We start from the raw sequence: 25,023 nt of genomic DNA on the forward strand, positions 1-25,023 counted from the left end.
AGCATTTCAGCCTAGAAAAAAATACAAATAATGACAAGCTCTGGGTCAAAATCATTTTAACAGTAAACCAGACGCAGTTAAAGAGCGCCATTTCACTGGAATTATTCCTTTATTTAGACACACTTTCTGACTCAACTCTGTTTATTTCATACTGCAATAAATAAATAAATAAATAAATCATTTATAAAATAATAATAATAATATAATTTTTGTAACATTTACATTCAATTATTTTAAATATAAAAAAAAAAATGTATTACTATTTTTACTATTATTATTATGTAATAACCTTCATTTATTAAACTAATTAATAATGAATCTAATAAATATATATATATATTATGATAATATATTATTTATTTAACATTATTGGGAGAAATGTTTATTTTTATTTGTTTACTTTAAATATTAATAAAATGTTATAAGAACATACAAACAAAAATAAAAATATATAATGTATTATTACTATTTTTATATTATATTTTTTTATTGTTATTATTATGTAATCACTAACGCTTCTATATTCTTTTTGTATTCCATTTTTTTCTTTATATTTATTATACAATTAACAAAAGCAAAAAAGCTTGCTCTGTTCTTTTTCTATTCTGTTTTCTTTTTATTTATTATATTTACAAAACCTTGCTACTTACTGCATTAAGCTAACTCAGACTTGTTACAGCACTCGTGTATCATTGCTCTTTTGTTGATTTTGAAGTGTCTGCTAAGTGACTAAATCTATATGTAATGTAAACGTAAATAAATAAATACATTAAATTAATTAATAATTTATAGTTCTTGTGTGTCACTGTTAAATTTCATACTGCATAAACAAATATATATAAACATAATAGATAAATAAAACAATTAATTAAAATTAATTAAATTATTATTTTATAGATACTTCCTGACTGTTTTCTTCATTTCGAGATACTTATTTCATACTGAAAGAACAAATAAAAATAAATAATTAAATAATTAAAATGAAGGAAATTGTAATTTATCGATACTTTCTGATTGTTTATTTCATTGGGAAAAGCAGATGACATTGCCTTGTTTATTTCTCTTTTTATAGGTATGTCAAGTCCTCACTCACATAATTAGGGCCGGGGTAACATGGCATAGCAGTAGTGCCACAGATGAATCACGACAACAGGCTTCACACAACCACCCCTCGTTATCATCTGCACCCCATTACCTCTAATAGCCAGAGCCCTGTCATCTGTTTTCTATTTCAAAGCACAATTATGACTTTTCAACACAAATTACAGTCTCAAATTCTCTGCACGACACATAATATTGACGAGATGATGCAGCGTTGCAGATGCAGTATGTGTTCACTGGCCTGACTTCAGACATTTTATTCAAGCCAAGTGGAGCACTGGAATATTTGGGCAGTTCACCCAGCTGCCATGGCAACAGGAATTTTACAGAGGCACAGGCCTATGGTTAGATGCTTTTCACTTCGTCTTCACCAACCAACGGCTGGGACTCGGGCCAATCCGTTTATCTCTACTATGCAGCGTTGTAATAATGGAGTGAGAGGGACTGTATGAGGTGTAGAGCTTGATGAGCGGGGATTCCCTGTCCTAAACTGCACACCGACACCAATTACAGGTACAAAAGACAAATATTGACATTCCGCACTTTTAATAAAGCGTACGTTCAATTTGTAAATTTGCAGTTCAGTGGTAAGTAAAGGAACATATGCCGATGAAAACTAGGATCTGTGAAGTGACGCACCTTTTAGAAGTGATTTACTATATAACAGATTGACTTTTATTTTGTTTAGTTGTTTTTTTTTTTAAAGGAAGTTGCTCACTGAGGCTGCATTTATTTGATAAAAATGTAAAAATATCATTACAATTTAAAATAACTATATTCTACTTTAATATATTTTAAAACTTAATTTATTCTTTTGATAGCAAAGATGAATTTTCAACAGTCTTCAGTCACAAATCATTCTTATATGCTGATTTGCTGCTCAGACAGTTATATATTGAAAACATTTAAGCTGCTTAATATTTTTGTGGAAACTTTGCATTTTTAAGGATTATTTGTAGTGCTGTCAAATGATTAATTGCATCCTAAATAAAAGTTTTTTGTTTACATAATATGTGTGTGTACTGTGTATATTTACTATGTATATATAAATACACACACACACATACCGTATATATTTATAATATAATTTAAATATATAAATTTACAATATAAATGTAATTTTTTTCTTAACTATATACATGCGTGTATTTATATACACATTAAATATACACAGTACGCACACATATATTATGTAACCAAAAACTATTTTGAAGTGATTTATTTATTAAGCATTTATTTATTTGAAATATTAAAGAGTTTTACATTGTTAAAAAATTATATCACCTTTTATCAATTGAATGCATCAGTGCTGAATAAAAAAAACAAAAAACAAATTTACTTGTCCAAACTTTTGAATAACGGTGTACAACTTGTGTTAAATATTCTAAAATATAATCAGTTTGCTCCGTGTCACTAGAATATCAACAACTATGCAAAAAATGCAAAGACACTGAAGTGAGCTCTCGATAAATTCATTTATTATTTTTTTGCACAATGAATGACATGAACAAGATCAACTGTATTTTAAGTGCTCAATGCTCACCGGAGACGGCGGCACAAATGAGCTTTACAGTAAGAAGAAAAGAAAAAAAAAGAAGAGTAAAACTACAAGATCATGAATGGCAAACATGACCAAACACATGCAAGCTTATATGTATGTACATATATATACAGGCTAGTACTTGTATTTATAAACATGTCTGTATACACAGTTACACAAAACATGAATGTGTATACATACATTCTATATACAATGCATATGTTTGTGTATATCAGTATTTATTCTTTTCTATATACGTCCATTATTTGCTGTTTTTAATATCCATACAATGTACAAAATGCTTTATGAATTTAAAATCCATTACAAAAAAAAACAAAACATATCAAACAATGTATAAGATCTTATTCAAATCGAAATTCAATACTTCTCGGCTTCTTCAAAATTTGTGTGCATACAATCAAATAGAGCATGCAGATACAGAAATCAAAATGGTCTTGACACCATATGTATGAATTCGGAGAGAGATTAGAGCTTCTGCTGTGTCCTTGTTACCAATATTACTTTCGATTAACACTTCACTTGTATTGTAACTTCATTAATAGCAATACAAACTAAAATACGACTACGTTTGAGTGGATGACATTCTCTCGGTGACCTCTGTAATGTTTACATGACACAAAGTCAAAAAAATTAAATTAAAAATACACGTAACTTCACAAGGCACCACTTATCAGCTGGTGGAGAAAATATATCTGGCATTTCAAAATCATAGAAGCGAACAAATTTGAGCTGCCAGGCCTTGTTACCAAAGCCATGTTTGACTAACCTATTATAATCATGTTTCAGAAAACTGCTGCCGTGCACATTTTGTTTGAACACATAGCTTTTGGTGCTTAAAGCACAAATAAAAGGTCAACATTTTTGGCAATGTTCGCAGGTGTTTAGCGCGATTGGACGCATCCTACAAAAAGCCCAGTACAACTGGCTGAGGCAAATAGCTGCCGGCATATATTGTTTCTTTTAGCTTCAATGCACTGCGAGTTATTATGAGGACAAAATGCTTCATGGCATCTTTAGACACTCTATAAGTCCTGCTTTGTGAGTGCAATATATTGATATGAATCTAACAGCAACCCACAGATGGTAGACTATTTACAGGGGACTAAAACGTCTCGAAATGAACATTTGATTAAGGCTGCAATGCTCAGAGGCTGATTTTCCTCCCCTAGACAACTGCGAAAGATATGATAGTCAGTTTTAGCACCGTCCAGACTTCAGATTTAAGTTGATGCAAGAAAGTTATGCGTCAGTGGATTCACAGCCATAACCTGATGCATAGTAAATAAGCATGTATTCATGTCAAAAACCCTGCGTGGGTTTGATCGAGAGATATTTTGAGCGTCTTCAGGTGTACTAGATGTGGTGTCTGGTCAAAGAACTGTATATATGTGTATACTGTAAGAATGTATTTATATAGTTAAAATGAAGACTATTATACTGTAGAAGGTGTACCGAAATGATAAACACATTACCAGCAGGGCAGCAAATTACATGTATGTACATTCTAGACTGATATCTTGCCATTATGTGTTCTAGTACCTGAACATGTTATGGATTTATAGACAAACATAAGGCACATATATGAAAAAACGAACAAGTGGAAAGCTATTCAAAAATTAGGACCACATTCAAATCTATCCTGATTCCAAATCTAAAACAGCGTAGGACACGTGTCTGATTAGTTTGTGATGTCCTATGCTCAGGACGATCACCTAAATAGTCTTCAGCGTACATTCGGTTACATTATTTTTCCAATCCAAACGACAGACTAGTCGACAAATAAGCACACCACCACACCATTCATAGTAATATACACGAGCAGCTAAACTGAAACCCATCTATTCTATGATACACGACTACACTGAAACTTTGGTCATGTTGATATCTAATACTGACAGGTATATAGACATACTATTATTGTTTCGTTTAACAAGAGCAGGCACATTCTCGAAAGAGACTCTGGAGAAGGCGACTCGAATAAGACTTTGATTTCCAGTCAGATCATGAAAATATCGTCCAGACGCTCACTTATTTAAAGCGAAAAACCAACTCTGACACTGTGTACAACTTCAGCCCACTCAAACTTGTTCCTACAAAAAAGAAAGAAAAGAAATAAGTGCTTTGTTGTTTTTTTTTTCCCATCGAACCTGGACTACTGGGATGTGTTTTGATGTCCTGTGTCGTCAACAAGCCTTCGATCTGCAGTGATTCCACTTCGTTAAGATTACAAAACTAAATAGGTTTTGTTTTTCCATTTGAACAAGCTTTCTACTTCTATTTGGTTAAAAACAGAACCAAAAAAAAAAAAAAACATTTCAAACTTTACATGGTTTTTGATTTGATATGCTGACAGTATAGGTAGATCTAAAATACTCTGAATTTGAAATGTTAGTAGAATATGTTTCTATGTACAGTGAACTGATAGCCATCAAAACATCTCTGAAATGGGTTTCATCCAAAAGTATTGCCATTAGTTCATGCCTGAAACACACCTGAGCGCAGGCAAGCCTATGTAAGCGTGTGTGTTAGCAGTGAGTTACCGGTGACCTGTTGTTCGAAATCAACCTCTGCCAGAAGATCTGTGCTTTGTGCTTGAGTGAAACGAAAAACGAGAAAGTAAAAAAGTGCACAGTACTGTCATTGAAGTTCATTTTCATGTGCTGGTAGATTATGGCTAAAGCCATAGTTTCAAAATCCTCATGGTTATGGGGTTTGCGAGGGTAAAAGTTCAGTTTGTCTCCTTGAGACCAATAAAAAAGTATGTGATAGAATCATACCATATCAAACCGAAAGCGGAGCTTTTAGACCACAACCATGATCCAAATTCTCAGTGAATGCCCATTAAACTGTGTCAGTAGAAATCAGAAAAAAAAAAAAAACGATACAAGGACCCATGCACAAGGCTAACTCACAATTATCTAATGTGAGGTGAGAGTAGCTTCTACTCTCTTGTTCCCTCTTCCTTTGCGGTTTGGGCGCTCGATTTGGAGCTCTGGCTGAACTTTGTGCCAGTGCTTGCCTCCTTGCGTGGATTGTGTGTTGGATTGGGATCTGGCCATGTGTACCACTGACTCGATGGCATCTGTGATGGAGTCGTGATTGGAGAACTCAAGCTGAGCAGGAACCAGACCAGTGTGATGGTTCTTCTTCCCAGGAAGATCCACACACTTTTCTAGAACTGGCATCTGACCCAGTAATCCCTCCTCGAGAGAAAGCGACTGCTTCCTCGGCCTCCCTCTGCGTCTCTTCACCATGTTATTCCCCGTCTTTGCCTGCCTCTGAAGCCTCTTGACTTTCAAAATCTTGTTGACGTGATCCAGGTTCTTCTTGGTGGTGAGGATCTTGGAGAAGGCACACATTTTTCGCATGTCACACTGGATCTCGTCCATTTCGTTGTGCTTGTGCCTTCTCTTGTAGGAACTGGGGTCTGGAGAGGAAAGGACAAAAGAAATAAATGAGAATGACAAAAGGCAGTTCTGCTTTAAAAGACAACAACAGAAATAAGTGACTGACTGTTTGGTTCCAATAACGGTTTGTGTTTCTGGAATGAGAAAATAAAACCCTTGCGTTGACCAGGTTTCCTGCACTACGTCTTCAGTGTCACAGCAACATTGTTAATACTTCACAAAATATACAGCACAGTTGTGACTCCCAAATAAACTGCTCTAATGAATGACAGATACCTGTGAGATTTTAACCAGTAATTGGTTGGTTTTTCTGACAGTGTCCTTAAATGGATAGTTCATCCAAAAATTTTAATTCTGTCATTAATTACTCACCTTAATGTCATCCCAAAGCTAAAAGATCTCCAATCATCTTAAATTAAGATATTTTTGATGAAGTCCAAGAGCTTTCTGATCATCCATAGACAGCAACACAAACTAAACATACAAGACTCAGAAACGTAGTAAAGACATTGTTCAAATTGTCTTTGACATCAGTGGTTTAATTTTATGAAGCTATGAGAGTATTTTTTGTACACACAGAAAACAAAAATAATGACTTTATTCAACATTTTCCTATCTTCTGTGACAGACTTTGACGCGTGTTCATGAGAGTATCACAACGCATTAGTGTGGTCCTGCTGATGCAGGAGCCGGCGTTATGATGTAGAACCTGGATAATCAGAGGAATGCCGTGAACACACGATATAAGCTGACATGGAAGAGAAGAAATTGTTGAATAAAGTCATTATTTTAGTTTTCTTTGCACACAAAAAGTGTTCTCGTAGCTTTATAACAACATTTTAATGATGTCCTTGCTACTTTTCTGGGCCTTGAGCGTTTGAGTTGTTTTGCGGTCTATGGAGGGACAGAAAACTCTTGGATTTCATTAAAAATATCTTAATTTGTGCTCTGAAGATGAACGAAGGTGTTATGGGTTTGGAAGGACATGTGGGTGAGTAATTAATGGGTGAACTAACCCTTTAAGGCCAATTATTGGACTGCATTAATATCACCTGTCTTTTAAAAAGACATTTAAAAAGTAATTAGAAAGTCATTTTGCAAAAACCTTTTTTTTTATAATTATTATTACAATTATCTCATCATTTGGCAACAGAATTGCATTTCTTTGCTCCAAATATTTAGTCTCTAAAAGTACTAAAAGAATCATTAACGGAACTATTAAGGAACTGGAATCGTTAAAGAGGAATCAAACTGGAATAATGAAATTCTTTGTTTTTCCCATCCCTGGCTACAGCGAGACACTGATTATGAAAAATGTGCTAAGCCAGTCTGGTAAACATTTGGCCAGTCGTTTGCTATAATATAATTGATTCGCACATCATCTCGCTAGCTGAAGCAGTGATATTTCTAAAGTAAACTCAAGACTTCAGAGTGAGTCATGATGTATGCAGCCAGACCGAGAGAGACAAACTTTCTTCTGTGCTTAATGATGTGACAATCCAATGTGTCAACACTCTAATTTGTATTAGCTGGTGTATAAATATTCCTGTATATACAGAGATCTGATAGCAATTAATACAGCCAAGCTTGTTGAGTCATACCGTTTATCATTATCAGCTGTCAGTCTAACAGAGTGCGTGAAAAATGCCCCACGAGAGGAGAAGCTTGTGAAGCAACAGCTCACTTAACACTTGACATGTGGATAACTGCATCCATGCACATAATAAGGAAACATCAGGAACCTCTCACTTATCAGTCTATCAGTGAATATAGTCAGAGCTCACATTCACAATGAATAGATGCATCTGTGAATGCGAGTTATAAACTATGAGGCCTCAGATACATTTGTGATTAATTTACTGCCTCTACACTTCACGTTGGAGCTTTGGAAGGAAGCCCAGACCAGAGGAAATGCTGGGTTTCTGGCAGCCTCGATTGAAATGAGTTCAGACAGCCTAAAACTGCCTAAAATGTGTGTTCCACATCTAAGATCTCTCCTGCACTCTTTTCATATCTCTGGAGAGGTCTCTTTTTCTCTTTTCTTGTTGACTGCCACTCCATCTGGTAGGTTTCCATGAAAACAAACAAGAGCTTTAATTGTGGAAGATGTTCGAGATCATGGGCGTTCTATGCATTTCCAGGTTTCTCTTAAGACTGTCTTAAGAGTGCACCTGTGCAAACCTAAAAACAGGATATGCCCCATAATTCATAATCCATCAACAAATCTCTCGTTTAGCATTTAAGAGCATCGTTAAATCAAACAGCAACCACACTTTCTTAAACGATGCATTTCAGTTTTCGCAATTAATATCATTCAATTTTGGATGCAAGTTAAAACAAAACGAACAAAAAAATGGGTGCATGGGTCACTAACCAGCTGTGCATGGGCTCCTTCAGCCCATTTGGTTTCAATAAAGTAAAATGTGTGCCTGACTAAACATGAGCTCTTCCCTCTCTGGCCTCAGTTTATCACTGGGAAACTTGCAGAGTCTTCCCGAATGCCAACAAATCATTGGACAGAGACATTCATTTTCAAAGGGAGTGTCACAACTCATTTATTCCCTGAAATCTCTACCTGCATCCTGTGCACAATGTTTTCATTAGAGGCAGCAATTTATGGACTTGCCTCGCCGCTGTCCCCACAGCTCCGCTCTACACGGTAGTGGAGGCCTACTTCCTGTTGCCATGGCAACAGAATTTCACAGTTCAAAGGTAAGCGATTTACAAAAAAAATAAAAAATACAGTGGTGTAAGTTCTCTACTCGACTTTCAAGGCAAGCTACTCATTTAATACACAAAATATACATTAAGCAAATGCGGGTGCAGACCTGCTTCAAAAGCTATCATGCACTGGCATTAGTAAGGGTTTTAATAGGGGTTTTCTTGCTTGCTGGAGTCTAAGTAGGAGCACAACTTGTATGCAGTGTAAAGAAAGATGAAACGCTATACCAGTACGATCAAAGGGAAATCCTTTGTGTAATTCCTGTGCTAGCAAATGAGTGGCATTAAGTTTTACGTTAAAGCCTGCCTTACTTAAAGAGGGTTTAGAGAGTTGAAAGATCTGTACATTGAGAGCCCCGTCAGAATTTCAATCTGTACCATATGTGCTCACTGATGTATAATAAATTACTTTCAAAAGCCTGTCAGAGGGGGATGTCTCTAATGAAGACGTTTATTTAGCATTTTACATCACCTTATTCTTTGTGGAATGTACCTAATAAGAAACCAAGAAAGAATTAATTGCTAAAATTAAAATCATATGTGTTTAATCTATCCAACTATCTGTCTATACACACAGACATACGTTACATTGATTGTTTTGAAGCTTTGATTGGGACATAGTAAAAGTTAGGCAACATGATATAATGCTTTTAATGGAAAAAAACATCTGCTCTAAACTAGACACTCCCGTCACAATGATTAATAGCCTTATTATAAAAAAGGTGCTGTCGTCATGCCGTGAATTCATAGAAAATAGAACTAATTAATCGTAAATGAGATGTGACCTTAAATGCAAATTTGAACATATAAAACCCCCATTTTGCTGCAAATTATTGCATGATAGCTACAGTGCCACTGCAAAAAAAAAAGCAATTCTGTCAAAACATGCTTATCTAAATCTGTTCTTTGAAATCAACAGATGTACACTTAGGTGGGATATATGTCATATTTCTCTGTTTAAGTACAACAAACTAGCTCTTTGAAGCATCAAGTTAATTCATGGAGGTGGGTGGTAGCAGGCAAAATGTGAGTCATCTTCATAGTTCCCCTAGGGGAGTGAAAATGTAATCTAACTGTGCCTAGGGCTCGCAATTCCCCTTCAGTGGAGTAGACTGGATTCATTAAACCTCTGGCTTCTCTCCAGCTCTTTTAACAAGAGGCAAGGTTTTTTTTATTGCATGTCTGTAGAATACAAATCAAAACGTGTGAATAATATATCTCTAAGAAAAAAACATTGGCAGGCAGGGGTGAAAAGGGAGAAAAGAGAAATTTGTGAATTATAGTTGTCTCCATCCATGCATTACACTTTGCTTGCCAGATGTATTGAGAACAGCATACAGAAAAGCACAAAAGTGTTCAGAAAGCACATTTGTACTTGAAAGCAAAACACAATTTCACTTGTATCCAACTAATCACTGTGTGGTAAACTAAAATAACGGCTAACAAAAAATAACTGAATCAATGTCTTGTTTTGATCTTGCATTTGTATATACATTGAAAAATATACATATATGTATATATATATGTATATATATATATATATATATATATATATATATATATATCTATCATTACCAGCTATAGCGGTGTTGGAGTACTGATATATCTGCTCGGCCCTCTGCTCTCTGCCTCCTTGGAAACATGCCTTGCTTCCTTCTCTGTATGCTGCAAAGTCCTCCAAGCCATGCCTCCTGATGTGAATGCTAGAATCATCATCCCCTAAGTGCTGCCCATTGAACAAGTCCAGCGACTGGTCCTGGCTGGCTCGCAGGCGCTCGTGCGGTTGTCTAGTGCAGATGTTCAGGAAATTGTTTAGTGTCTGTCCTCGAATGCGTTTACAATGCTGAGAGTTAGATAAGGATAATGATGAGAGCGTGTCAACTTCAAAGTAGTTCCTGGAAGCTTTTGGCAAAGCATCTGTGCTTTGCTTGCCTCTTTGCTTGTCCTTCAGTTTGGACAGAGAGTTCTTCTCGAGTCTCTCGTTCAAGAGGTTGAGGAAGGCAGGACTCTGGGTTCCACTGAAGAGCCCACCAAGGTCCTCCCTCTGTGGGATGTACTGATCCTCTTTGTGTTTGTACTTGTGCTTGCGCTTGCGTTTGTGGAGACAGACACTTTCCATGCAGCTGCTTGAAGGGTGATTGGAGTCACTCGTTCTAGATGAAGGCATCTCATGTGTAATATTCTTCGCTCTATGTCTGCTAGGAGCAGCGAGACTAGAGGACATGCCAGGATGGAACTTTGGTGGAGGGACTGGTGGCCTCATGAGAGATGAGGCTGAAGGTCCAAGTCCATGAGATAAGTACAAGGGTGAAGAGTACTGACCATAATAGCCCATGTTTACCATACTTGTGGCAAGAGGCATGGATGTATAAGGCATTGCGTAGGGTGCATAGTAATTGCCACCAGGCACTGGGCAGCCAAACCCTTGAATAAAAGGCATCTTGGATATTGGCTCGTTTGACTTTGCTGGCCGACCACGCCTCCTCTTTGACTTATCAGAGCTCCTGCGAAGATAGTGCACAGGGTCGTAGGGATAGTATGGCATAGGACAGTATTGGTCAAAGTTGAGACGGAATATGCTGGGACAGGAATTCTCATGGTAGAACTTGTAGCTGCGGTGGGAAATTCGGAAGACCTGGAATTTGCTAACCAGCTCCTCTAGGTCAGCCATAAACTGCAGGTCGTCCCAGTTCTGGAGGGCCTTGCGTTTCCTCCGATGTTTCTGCTTCTTCAGGCTCTCCTGAGCGAAGAAATTTTCCATAGCTACTCCAGTCACGCGCTTCTGGTAGTGCCCCCTCGCTGCTTTGCTCTTTGCCTCTAAAACAGCGCTCTCAGCGGCATCAAAACTATAAAGATCAAATGAGTATCTCCGACGGGATGTCGGGCCTTTCTCGGTCTGGTCTGATGTGCTATTGTTGTCGGTGCCAATTCCACTATCACTAGGGATTGTCTCTTCACTATGGGACTCGCTAACTGGAGATAAAGTGACTTCTTTGATGGAAGCCACTTCAGACAGGTGGGATGGTGAGTTGGCCATTAGTCTCGGGGGAGACAGCTTCCAGTTACTACTAAGCAAGCCCTTATGCGTTTTTGTGGGCAATGCACTGATAGGCTGTAGATTTGGCATTGTTTTCAGGTCATGCTGGCTGGTATCAGTGTTGGCAGGGTGAGCCATCCCACCTGCTGCAAAATGAGAAGAAAGAGAATGTATGACCCTGGGAGAAGGCATTCCGGTTGTGGATGATGTATTAGAAGGCACTAGAGGGTTCTCAAATGGACTTGAAATAGGCAACGGGTGCTTATCACTGGCTTTGTGCTCATTCTGCTGTGTATGAAAATCAATTCTGGGCTTCCTTCCCCTCTTTTTGCCTATGTAAATAGTTCCACGCTTGCTGACATTGATTTGCTTGCCAAAACGGGCCTCGATTGTCGATGCCACAGTCGACATGGCATTTGAAACCGGAACACTGGACTTCAAGGCAAGATTGCCAGGACTAGAAGCGGTCAAAAGCTCATTCAAAATGCTCTGCATCTTAACCAGTTTCATTTTCTTAGTTGCCCTCTTTTTAAGGACACCTTCTTGACCTGATTTCTTGAGTTTTAATTGCTGTGCAGAAGGGGATTTGTTGAAGGCCAACTGCACCAATTTCGACATATTATGCTTCTTTCTCCTTTTTGAAGTGCTGGATGAATCTTGGGCAATAGGGCTAACGGGGCTTGTTGCAGTTCCTTCGTGAATTGTCTCCACAGTAAGTAACGGCTGTTTTTTGGGCCGGCCACGTTTCTTCTTGACTGGGGTAATGACTGTCAAGCTGTTTGTGTTTGTGTAGAGTGGGCTGGATGGGGTAATAGGGAAGGCAGAGGGTGGCTCTTCAATGGACAGAGATTGATTCAAGTCTTTATGAGGATAGGAGTTCTGGGACTTCAAAAAAGACCACCTGTCCTTGACCTTTGATTGCCTACCCTCTGTTTGCTTGTCAGCATCAATCAATGATCTTTGTCTCCCAGCTGGTGTTTTCCTCTGCCTATTCTGAAACATCTCAACATCATCAGTAATTTTCTCAGCACCATATTCCTCACTCTCCCATAAATTTACACCAAATTGTTTTGGTGCACTGAATTCTATTTTCTTTGTAATTTTAGGTTTTGTGCTCCCTTGGTCAGTTTTATTAGTCTTCTCAGCTTGCTGTGTGGTTTGTGCATCAGATAACAAGTTGTTATCGTCACCTACTTTTCTGTTTCTCCGCTTTTTACTTCTAGATTCATCTGCATGATGAGTGCCACAACTTGATGTCTTACTCTCATCATCTGGTCTATTGCTTGCCTTCTCAGGCTCCTCTGTCTCAAATTCACTTTTATCAGTGTTGTATGCTTGTTTCTCCTTAACACTATCTTGGTTTTCAGTATCTCTGTCCATTTTTTTGGTCCACTGAAGCCCTAAACTATGTGTGGTTTTCATTGGGTCTTTTCTTCCATATTTACGTTTGATGTTCCCAAAAACTTGCTCAGTGACTTGCTGCAAACCTCTGTCTTTACTAAAAGAGAACAGACTTGAGCCAGCTGGTGGGCTCATTACAGTATTAACTGGAGATGATGCTAGTGAGTCAGTGTTTGGGGAAGACATGACAGAAGCAAAGAGACTTCCAGATGAACTGTCTGTGACCTTTTTAACTTCCAATTTTGAGAATGGACTGTTGGGCTCTGACAAAGGGCTCTTGTTGGGGCACACTGATTCTCGTTTTGATTCTGGTACTGTCCTGTGTTGTTCTTGGGATGCTGCATCTTCAACAGTATCCAATGGCTTTGTCCAGTCAAGGTGGTGAATGTCACTGCTTTTAGACTCATGCTTTGGTTTTGTGTTATCCATCATCACACTGTCAGTTTTATCCACAAGTTTATATTGCCTCTCGTAGGTCTGAAAATGAAAGACAAAAGAAAGAATTTAGAAAATGGACCAACATTATGTAAACATTATATATGCATTCACATGCTCTTCATATTCTTACACTATGTAACTTGACAGAGAAACATTCACACCCCATATAAAAATAAAAAAACTAGGAACCTAAAAGTTGTTACTGATAACAACTACTGTTTTGCTGCCAAGTTCTCAGCTTGTGGGCCACACCTACTGAAAGCATATAATACTGTGCACTATTGTGCAAGCTTTTGAGACTTGTGGTTTGGTCTGTTAGAAATAACGTATTGCAAGATCAGCACTTGATACTAGGATATGTTCTGTAAAGCCATCCTGTTTTCAAAGCCAACAGCTACAGGCGGTAATGAAGTTTAACCACAGTTTTGTTTTTTAGCAGGTCAACTTCCATTTCTGAGCCCTGCAGCTGAGGCTAAGACAGTCTATGCTGCGGTTTCAGATTAGTTTACATCTGGGGTCCCAGTGTTTTCAACAGGCTCACAACAGGAAAGAGACAGAAAAAAAAAAAGCCCAAATGCAAAATGCACTTTTAGAAAACACTACTTGTACCTATTAATGTTACAGCATAAAATGAAAGATGAAAAATGAAGAATAAAAAAAAAATGCTTAGAACCACTATGCAAAGTGTGTTAAAATGTTTAAAGCTTTAAGAGCTTTAAAGAAAGTTGTAGGAGTAAGTTGTTACTTTGGCACTCGCACATCAGATTACATCAGAAGAAGATAATTTAGTCTCCTGGAGTCTGGTTTGTTTGGGTCAGGGCACAGCGAATGAAAGGATTTCTTACATAAACCAAAGAAATACATGGAAAGACAAATGTGGGAAAAGAGTTTAGAAGACTTTATGTAAGTGCCCTTGAAAGATGACATCCCGGAGTGATGAAAGACCTGTCTCCAAACAACAGTGAAAGTGAGATTAACTTCACTGTCAAATAAAATATATAAAAAAGCAGATTACATTTACAATGGCATGTCTTGCTTGATGTACAATTTTAGTCACTTTAGGTATGATTAAATAATGACTTAACTGATGATTGAAAATCTGTAAACAAAAAGAACTAGATTTTGGGTGGCACTTGTCCTTGTAAAACACCCTTGCCACCACAGTGCAAGGGTGTTGTGGGTAATTTCCAGGACAATCCTAAGTGGTTTCTAAGATGTTCTAAAGTGCTAGTACATGTACTCTGACCTACTGAGCCTGGCAATGGGAGCTCAAACCAGGCTTGTAACATTTCCCAATTCTGCGTCTCTCTCATCACCACCTAATTTTCCTGTTCTCTAATGTTTTATGAATGATAGTGCCAAAAATGCAGGGGGAAAAAAAACCCTTAAAAAGCAAAGATTTATCTGGCAGAAGGAGAACTGTAATTTGGTTGTCTTTTTAATTTATTGCTCTTAAAACCAATTTGAGAACCACCGGAGCTACCTTTGACAGGTTAAATGACCATAGACAATTATGCCTTCCATTGGCAATCCTTATAATGGTGACCTGCCAACCTCTCACACTATTTGGAAGCGCTTTTTTGTTCCTTCTCTAATCAGCCAATAGTAATGCATCACTTAAGTCCTCACAAGCTCTTGAAAGAGCCAGACAGGCAAGACTTTTATCTGTCAGGCACAGCCCTCACTTTAGATTTCCCAGCATGCTTTGGAAAGACTCGCATGTGTGCGCGTGTGTTTCAGGAGTCATCCCTCAGCCTAATCCTCTCCAATATCATTCAATGAATAGTTTTTAATTAAAGGGAAGCAGACATTAATGAGGGATCACTCCTCTGCCAGCCTTGTCCTTTTTATTTCCCCCATCTGTGAGAAACTGCATCACCTTTCAGATTCCTAATCCTGTAATCCTATGAGGAATTTGCGGTCTCCCCCGGCCCACAGGATACAGTCTCGGCTGTTGAATGCCAAGTCTCCTGGCCACCCTTTAATTTGCCTAAATGGCATTATATTCCCCCTTGTCTCCAAAACAATATCTGAGGGATATGGGGTAACCTCTGCATTGAGGATGTCAAAGCTGTTCTACAGACTCACTGGGAAACTCAATATCAGTTTAAAAGAGTGACAAGAAAGAGCTTTCTCAAAACCAGGAACTGCCATCTTCATCGTTTGCCTGTCATATTCCATTCCTTTCAGCAGAATAATGTGTAATCTGATTTGAATGAGACATGTAAAAGGATTGTACAATTCAACTGAATTAAAATCAGAAAATGAATGGAATGGAACAGGAGACCATGTTCAGCAGTTTTACATCAACAAATATGAAATTGCTTTGTGTAAATACACCACCGAGTACTGTGTCAATGTGTTTACAGTGAGTCCCTCACCAGATAATAAAAATCTCTGCAGTCATAAATGACTTATGAGCCCTCTAATGAGCACTTCCTATCTGTTGTAAACAGAGCAGCAGTTCTGGCAGGACCACTGGGCAGTCTGGCGCAGTAGGCACCAAATCCTGGCGGACACCATTGCACTCAAAGCCCAGAACTGCAGGAGACGAGTCAGTCTCAGACCAGATAAACAGACAGGGAGAAGGCAGCCGAGATTACGGAGTCCCTTGCATGATAATAAGCTAGGTTTGGCATCCTGACGGTGCCCTCGATACCCCTTCTCTCCCTATCCATTTTTTGCTAGCTCTTGTTGTTCTCTTCCTTTTTTTCTCCCTCCATCACTGCCATGGTAATTAGCCAGCCAAAACCTCACTGGCCTTTTGTGTGTTTGGTTACCATGGGATACTGTGAGTCAGAGCCACCGAAAATAGACAGAAACGCAGCAGGCCAAACATGCAACTTTGTCTGACTGATACTCAGCCAAACGCGATGTACCCTCCACTAAATCCTGCCTGTCCTGGTGCAAGAGCTCACTGTTTGCCTTTCAGACTGACAGATGAGCAGTCCACGAGTCTGATGCTGGATCAACACAGCTTGGCATAACTCTGGAAGTTCGGACACTTCCAAACGTTGACAAACGATGCAATAACACTCGAGCAGCTTGTAGAAGCAGAGCCGCTATACAAATTGCAACCAGCACAGCCCAAATGCAATATTGTGAGGGGTCATTTCTTCCATTTACCTCATCCCTGCAATCCCAGAAGCTTTAATGGTTCGATTAACATGACAGCAGGTCAGCTTTGTTTTCTGACCAAAAGGCAGTGTGCTAGCCACAGGGCTAATTGGTCAAATTACAGTCTTTGTAACAGGTCTCAGTAACACTTTCTGAGTTGGTTAGTGAAAGTCAGCTCTGACTTGTTAGACAGCCCTTATGCTGTGGTGGCCTTAGGTAATGTGACACCAGGTCGAGGACAACACACACCTGGATAGAGTGTCAATCACCTGATCTGGAAAATCTAGCTCTAGTTACAGGACTTGAGGCATCTTTAAATCCATCCTAGAACAGACAAAATGTCCACTAGTTTGATTACCAAGTAGGAAAGTCAATAGAGTAATCCTGTGTGGTCTGAGAAGCCTAGATTTTAAAAACCGTATTTGACTGCTTGACACAAATCTAAAATATATAAGAATGCTATCAGGAGTGCTTCATAAAAGCCTCATAACTGTAATGGTAATTTTAACTAGGTCTCATGATATATCAACAGATCAAAAATCTGTTTAACATAACACTTTATACAAGCAATTACAGTGGCAGCTTGTGCTTAGCAAGCATGTGCTCATGACGTACATGAATGATGCGATACGCACGTGCTGTAATACGCAGATTAGAAACCACTTGGGGCAGAAAGCAATGCATTTCTGTGGTGAACTGCCATCACATTCCTATGGCGCCAAAGAAGCATGGAATACAACCATACAAAATGTTTTGCATTAGATGTAAATAAATTAAAACAGCGGCCAGTAACACTCTTTCTGAGTCCATCATCATTTGTGCTGTGAAGTGGGGCATGTGAATAATGGTGGTAAAAAAATACCACAATTCTTAGTGAATAATACACTTAATGGAAATTGAGTGAAAAGGTTTGCTCGACATGTAAACATCATAATGCCATTAAAGTCCATACTCTAACTATAGGGAAAAAAATCACATTTTTTTGTGCGTTAGTCAGTGACTACGTTTACATGAACATCAGTAATCTAATTATTTACTTTATTCTATTTCACACATTAAAGAACATTAGTACAATGGCACATATCCCCACGCAATGCCATCCAACGGCCCCTCCAGATATTCACGAATAAACATATAGTTTGTCTTTGTTATGATGCCATATACAGTTTTGAGGTTTTTATTTTTAATTTTACAAAAGCTTCAAGTGCAGATTATGATTTGTAATGGTACATGTGCAAACAGATGAAAGCATTGTTGAAGCCATGCTCTTTGGTTTGCCGTCAAACAGTTGATCACTGCCATGTATGTATCCTGAAGCAAAATGCAGAGAAAGGTCCTACATGACACACAATAGTGTGATTAAGGTGTAAACATGTCTGTAATGCACTTCGATAATGCCACTAAAATAGGAATACTCCACATATCTTAATTCGATTTGTGTTTACTTCGAGTATGACTTTAGCCAGATTAAGGTAATCAATTATATCCAACGCTAGAGTCTGCTATTACAGTGCCTAAATAACTGTTTGGTTATTGGCTAAGATTATCCATTACCCATCAATGGAAAATTAGTTTGAAAAGAAGAGCAAGTCATTTAATTTTGGATAAAGGCTATCATCGTGTCACACCACACTGCAACAGCTATAGTCTTGGGCCGCTCACACACATGTATAAAGACATTTTTTTCCATGATTCATTCCCAAACAGCTCAGGAACATGCATTCAGAAATACATAGTGTCAAATTATTTCATGTTGATTTTAAGGTCACATGGTATAGTTAGGAGACAACCAGATATAATGCATTAATTTCACTGTATATAATATAAAAAAACAAGTACATATTAGGCTCTACTGGTGATCTAATGCTTTCTGAAAAATATGAAATTATAATGACTGCAACATTTAATTCAACTCACTTCTCGTTAGTAGGTGAGGAATGGTTTACGTTTAACGTTTGGTTCACGCCACCATCGCTCTTTGCTAATATATCAGAATTAGCATGACAATGAACTATTTGACAAAAGAAACAATTAGCAGCCATTTCAATTTCGCACTCTCCCAGTCTAATGCTTTCAATGATGAATTAGATTTATTGGAGGAGAGGGTCAAACACAAATGAGCCCTTCTCTCTCATTGGCTACACTGCAGTACTCTCTCATCTCTTAATTTGGCTTTTAATACTATTAGCCTCCGTAATCACCGCAATTGGCTTTAAAGTTCCAGTCTCACAGTGTGATTGTTGGTGTGGGGAATAATTAATTATGAGCAGCCCACCAGGGTCTCTGAACTCATCCGCCCTGCTTGAACTGACTGATTAACAGACCGTAGGCAGCAACGGCAGAGCGCTCAATCTGCCGCTAACGTATAAGAGATAAAACTGCCAGCTTCACCAGAGAGATAATAAAAGAAAGTATCCCGAAATCCCTCCTCCCAGAGCGTGTCTATTGGTTGCCACGATAGCAACGATTGGTATTTTTCACTCCTCACAATATGTGCAAGTTCCCCCTACTTCAAAGACGACCCATCTGGATGATGGCTGTTCACAGGCAAAGAAGGAGAGGAAAAGATGGGCCCATTCTGAGACCTATTATGAAACGTCAACGGATACGTAAAGCTGCGGCCTAAACAATACATCTGGCACAAACTAAATAGAGCACCCAGTTTGTAGCAGAGGAGCCGCATGAATACGTGAATGGATAATGAAACATTTGTGGCAGTTCATAGGCTGAATAGAGGATAATAGGAAATAGCAGCATTCTTATGCCACCCTGCCATGAACCAGATGCCAACAACTGAAGACGCTCAGATTCCAGAAACATCTGTCGTTTAATGGCGGCTTTCGAAGCCAATCCACTCGTTACCGCAGCTCAAGTGATAATAAGAAATCCATTGAGAGCTGCCTTACAGGTTCATGGCCATTGTGCAGAGAGGGGCAGTCACAATGACAGATAGACTCATAATATAAAAACCTTTACTAATGGATATATTAAGTAATGGAGTGTGCCAGCTCTAAAGGTCTCCGTCTTCCAAAGTCTACAAAAATGTGCAGATTCACAGGTCCTCCATGAATGCTGTACAGAAACGGTTAATTGAAATCAAAATATTTACAGACAGAAACAGGGTTTTCGTCCCCTTAAAAAAATGAGGCAACATGGTGAGCAGGACGTTAGTAAAATGAAGTATCCTCCACCTGCACTAATGAGAGCAGTCAGCAGGGGTCATTAGCAGGAATCATACAGCTCCGTGACGAATGTCTTTCCACAGCTGCTTCAGTCTGAAACTCTTCTCTTCAGGCTTTATATCTAAACTCCATATGTGGCATTAACAATGTTTGTATACTGCTAGAGTTAAGAAATGTGCTTCACAATAACAAGGCAAACTAATTGCTCCTAAGCTTCAATGGTTTATACATCTAAATTTTAGATTTGCTTTAGTGTGATGCATTTATCTGTGAAATGTGAGTGGCACTTGTCTGTACAAAACACTGTCATGATGCTAAAGGCCAAAGTATACTTCCGCCGTTTGTTTCCTCATTACATCATTTCCGTTATCAGGAGGGCTCGCGGACAACCACGCACCTGTCCACGTGCAGGCAATTTTTTTTCAAATAAATTTATTTAATCAAAAATACAATAAAAACAATCATTTGTGAATTATTATAAAAATTCCAAATAAGGGTTTTCTCTTTTTAATATATTTTAAAATGTAATTTACTCCTGTGGCATTTTCAGCAGCCATTACTGCAGTCTTCAGTGTCACATGATCCATCAGATATCATTCTAATATGCCGATATGTATTATTTATCAACAGTTATAATATTTTTGTGGAAACTTTGATACATTTTTCTCCCAGGTTTCATTCGTGAATAAGTTTGAAAGAACATCATTTATTTGAAATGAATCCCTTGTAAAATTACTGTCTATATTTAAATCATCCTTACTAAAGTTTTAATTTCTTTTTCAAAAATGAAACAAAAATCCAATTTATTGACCCTAAACATGATTCATAAAAGGAGGCAGACAAATTACACTCCAAAGTTTAATATTTAGGGTAATGGGTTTTGAAGACCTCTTAAACCAAACTATGAGCTGTAGTAAGTGCACTGTGACCTTACATTCTGATGTATTTCAGCATCATGTAGTTGACACACTTTGTGGCATATAGCCAGAGGTCATTATGTCATCACCCCAGTGCTTTCAGAAAATCAATCAGTCTCAGACTGTTTACAATAGATCACTTCACAAAATCTCCTTATCCAGATGAAGAATTCCTCCATTTGGCATTTCTAGTGTTTGTGGAATGCACTGCAGGAATGAGAGAGTGGTGCGGCAGGAGAGGTCTGGGGGGAGAATGAGGGCCAAAGGCCTGAAGAAAATAATACCTTGCTCACTTCCATTATCTACAACTCAAAACCTGGATTTTTACTGTAAGTAGACGTTTATGCAAATTTGTATGGAGTTGAATATGAGCAGGTGGAAGGTTCTTGCTCAGTATATAGAAGGACGGCCTCTGCTTACCTGCTTGATCAGATACAACCAGACTAAACACCATTAGCAAGACAGATTGTAAATCACCAACTCTAGCCATGCAGAAAGACACAGATTAAAATGCCTAGTTTTGATGATTAGCAAGCACTAATGAAAATATTCATATGAAAAACACGTGCTTCGAACAAAGCATGATCATTGCTCTTTTACTGTATTCATTAATTGTTACACGTTCAGTTCTGGGATTTTACATGTCTTATTTTTTCTCTCTTACAATATTACAATTGCATTTAACAGTAGAATTATTAGTATTTTTAAAGATTAACTTCTTTAAAAAAAAAAAAAAAAAAACATAAGATGTTGGCAAAGGTTATCTAAATGTTAAATATTGGGAAATGAGCAGAGCAATTACTGATAACCAACACATTTTCAACCTGAAATTTCAAAATCTAATTTCATGTTATTTGCTTGCCAATGTATTTCTATAAAATCTATAAAAATGCAACCAAATTTGACAAATGTCCCCATAAATGTTTTCTTATCCTTAGATAGCATTAAAGACCTGTATAAGTTAATCTAGACAATCCACGTGTGCAGTTCCAAGCGTGCATCTAACTGAATGTTTCTATCGCAACCAACATTTCTATCACCAGTTGCAATGATTTGATGACTTAACCAATTAGTGATTAGCTTTTAACAAGAGGGGGGGACTTATTATTCTGGATACCCACCCCATGAATAAAATCTTAGTACTAGATCGAATCTTTAAATAACAGAGCACATTATACAAGTTACATTTATGTCTGACCTCTTTTAGGATTTTAGAAACTGAACTTGGAAGAAGTCAGGTTACAGACTGAGCTCCACTAAAGAACACGATGCCTTCAAAAAAAGAAGAAAAAAAAAACAAAAATACCAAATCTAGAGCGTAAAAGCACCCTTGACATTTCCCTGTCTACACACCCTACCTCTCTCTCTCTCTCTCTCTCTCGCACACTAATGAATGCACACACACACACACACACACACACACACACACACACACACACAGGCAAGTTCTTTGCAGCCCTTTATTTGGCAAAACGCCTGGTGGCCTGAGTGTTTAGTTTTTTCCTGTGTATAGGTCCGGGCAGATGTCCAGAAAGGCTTCGGCACAAAGAGACTGAGAGAGAGAGACAGGAGAGGGAGATGTACTAAGGAGAAAGGACAGAGCAGAGACAGGAACAGGGAGACGAAGCCCCCCAAAACTCCCCTTTTCTTTCATAACTATTCCCTCCAAAAACTGTGAGTGATTGATATGATCCTCACACGACTCCCATGGCTTTGAAACAACCCCACACCCTCCTTTCTGCCCCAGTAAACCCCAGCCCTGCCCTCGTAGCCCCTCCACTACCACCCCCCCCCCTTTTCTGCAGCGGACCACCCTACCCTGTGGGAACAACACTGGGGAAGAGACGTCCCCCTCCAGTTCCCCTCGGCGGACCCCCTCGGGTTCCATTGAGAGCGGAGCAGCCCTCTCTGATCTGGCCTGCTTTGTGTGACAGGCTGACAGGTCCAGAGCAAACAAACAAAATGAATACTAACACCCCTTTGTGTTCGCTTCCCAACGAGCGGCACTTAAGGATCGGGGAGTGATGCTGGTAAGTGCAGCCTAGGCAGTGATGACAAAAAGAAGGAAGGGTAAGAAACTCTGGACCCTGATAGCACATAGACAAAAAATACCCCTCCCGCAACTGCCCCCTTTCCTCTAGCGAGAATAAAGAGCTCCATTTAGCGGGCCCGTGGGCCACGGCGTCTCAAGGTACGTCTGGCCTTATGCATGTCACAGGCTGGACAGTGGTGGGCCAATAGCCTAAAAGGCTGTTCCCTCCATATATTCACAGCCCCTCCATTCATGACCTCTCGAGTGGCGCGCTCTCATTCAAGTGCTGGGAAAGAGAGTAAGACATTACACGGCTCAGGGCTTGTGCTGTGTGATAAGTTTATTCTCATGCTCATCAGTCACTCCTCAAGCGTTAATCATTTCTAAATACTGCAAAAAAGCAGAACTACAGTGCAATCGGTCCATCATCTGTCAATATGTACAACATGCGAGGATGTGTAGCTGCCTAAAATACAAACACTTCCTGAAACGAGATATATTTGCACAATGTATCAAAAGCCCTTTAGAAATCACCCACATGACTGGTGGAAGAAATGCATTTAATGAAACGTTACATTTCTTTTGTGTGGGAAATTACCTCAATTTTCTAGCAATAATGCAGATAATAATACGTTCGGCCACTGCTGGCTCGTTTCACCTGGGTCTTAAATGGTTTTGCATTTAAATGACTCAAGCAGATGTTCTGAGACACCGTCACTGCCAAGACCATGACAGACAACTGGGCCCAATAAAATCAATGATTTTTGTTGAAAAATAAGATGATGGCTTGTATTAATGGTGAAATCTGTGCCACAAGCTAATAATGCTATCAAAAATGCAGCACTGATTCATTGCTCTGTCAAAGCACCATGTACTCTACCAAAGAAAGTTGAACGAGTCCAAAACAACACTTGACCTCACTACTACTAGTATATATTTGATATATTTATCATATGCTGCAGGAAACACTGCTTTGATACCTCTAAAATAATTAAGGGAAGGAAACATTTCTGATGTATTTGAGGTAACGTCAAAAAGTGAGGTTTAGGGAATTTTCTGGTAAGGCAATATCCTGAAATGCTTCAAGTATAAAGAATGGAGGTCAACTTAAAAAGTTTCACATAAACGAGCACTAAAGGATATACAATTCTTAAAAGTCATTTAACCACAACCCATAAAGCCCCAGAGGCAGAATGTGAAAAGGGCCAGGCAGCCATTTTAAGAAAAGGAAATGATCCGAGGTCTGTGAGATTCTGGGTTATTTCAGTTTGTGGAAATGCTTCAGGCACCAAAATGTCAGTGCAGAAAGACAAACAAACAAACGCACAGACTTGATGAAATGTGTTCTTCACCACAAGCCAAACGCTGTGTAATTAACACAACGTGATTGCAGAAGTATCATAGGGAGCAATTTAAAGCTACCGTCTTTTTAGTCATGTACTGCCCCTGTGGGATCACTTCACTACGTTGAGAGAATTATACCATCAGTTTCTGGAGGCGAAATTCTTTTCAATCAAAATGGTACTTTTCAGAATCTAGGCTGAAGAAATCAATTTCTAGACGGAATATCTGTTCCAGAGGGTTGTGTCTGATCACATTGCAGGTTGGTAGTTACTTCTGAGCAACTGTGCCAGCTTATTAAAATAGCAACCCAGGCTCACTCTACCTACATTGTTGTAAAACTCCAAAAGCATACCGATACAACTTACTGCACTTTCAAGCTGAAATTAACAATGGTAATTACTTGGACAAGTTATTGATTATTAAATGCTTATTTTCACATGGTTCCTTGCACAGAACTATGTTATGACCTCAAAACACTTCCCATAGATCATGATTTATAAATCAATAACCATTGATGTTCGCATCACATCACAACCAGCAATCTCGGTGTGGTTTTCCTGCTGTATAGTAAACTTGCTCAATAGCTCACCTGGTAGAGCACTGCACTTGCAATGTGGAGCATTCGAGTGAAAATGTCATGAAACACAATTCATTATAAAAGAGTTCATTTGATTCAGCAAATGCATTTTTGTCTCAAACCTGTCTTTGTTAATACTACCTAAGTTTAGTGTAGGTACATTACTTTCAAACGCATTTACCATTTAG

General features: G+C 38.6%; 1 protein-coding gene across 1 annotated transcript in view; it reads right to left on the reverse strand.

Moving 5' to 3' along the window:
• Window positions 1-4,316: 4,316 nt before the first annotated feature.
• The window catches only part of LOC132140985 (SET-binding protein-like), a 56,097-nt gene continuing 35,390 nt past the window's right edge, over window positions 4,317-25,023 (reverse strand). The window contains exons 3-4 of the mRNA XM_059550106.1: window positions 10,366-13,705; window positions 4,317-6,089 (exon numbers count right to left, since the gene is read on the reverse strand). Of these exons, the coding sequence (XP_059406089.1) occupies window positions 5,581-6,089; window positions 10,366-13,705 (3,849 nt within the window). The 3' untranslated portion in view covers window positions 4,317-5,580. The remainder of the gene's footprint in view (window positions 6,090-10,365; window positions 13,706-25,023) is intronic.

The sequence above is a fragment of the Carassius carassius genome, chromosome 5 (genome assembly GCF_963082965.1).
Source record: "Carassius carassius chromosome 5, fCarCar2.1, whole genome shotgun sequence".
In the NCBI taxonomy this organism is placed as follows: Eukaryota; Metazoa; Chordata; class Actinopteri; order Cypriniformes; family Cyprinidae; genus Carassius; species Carassius carassius.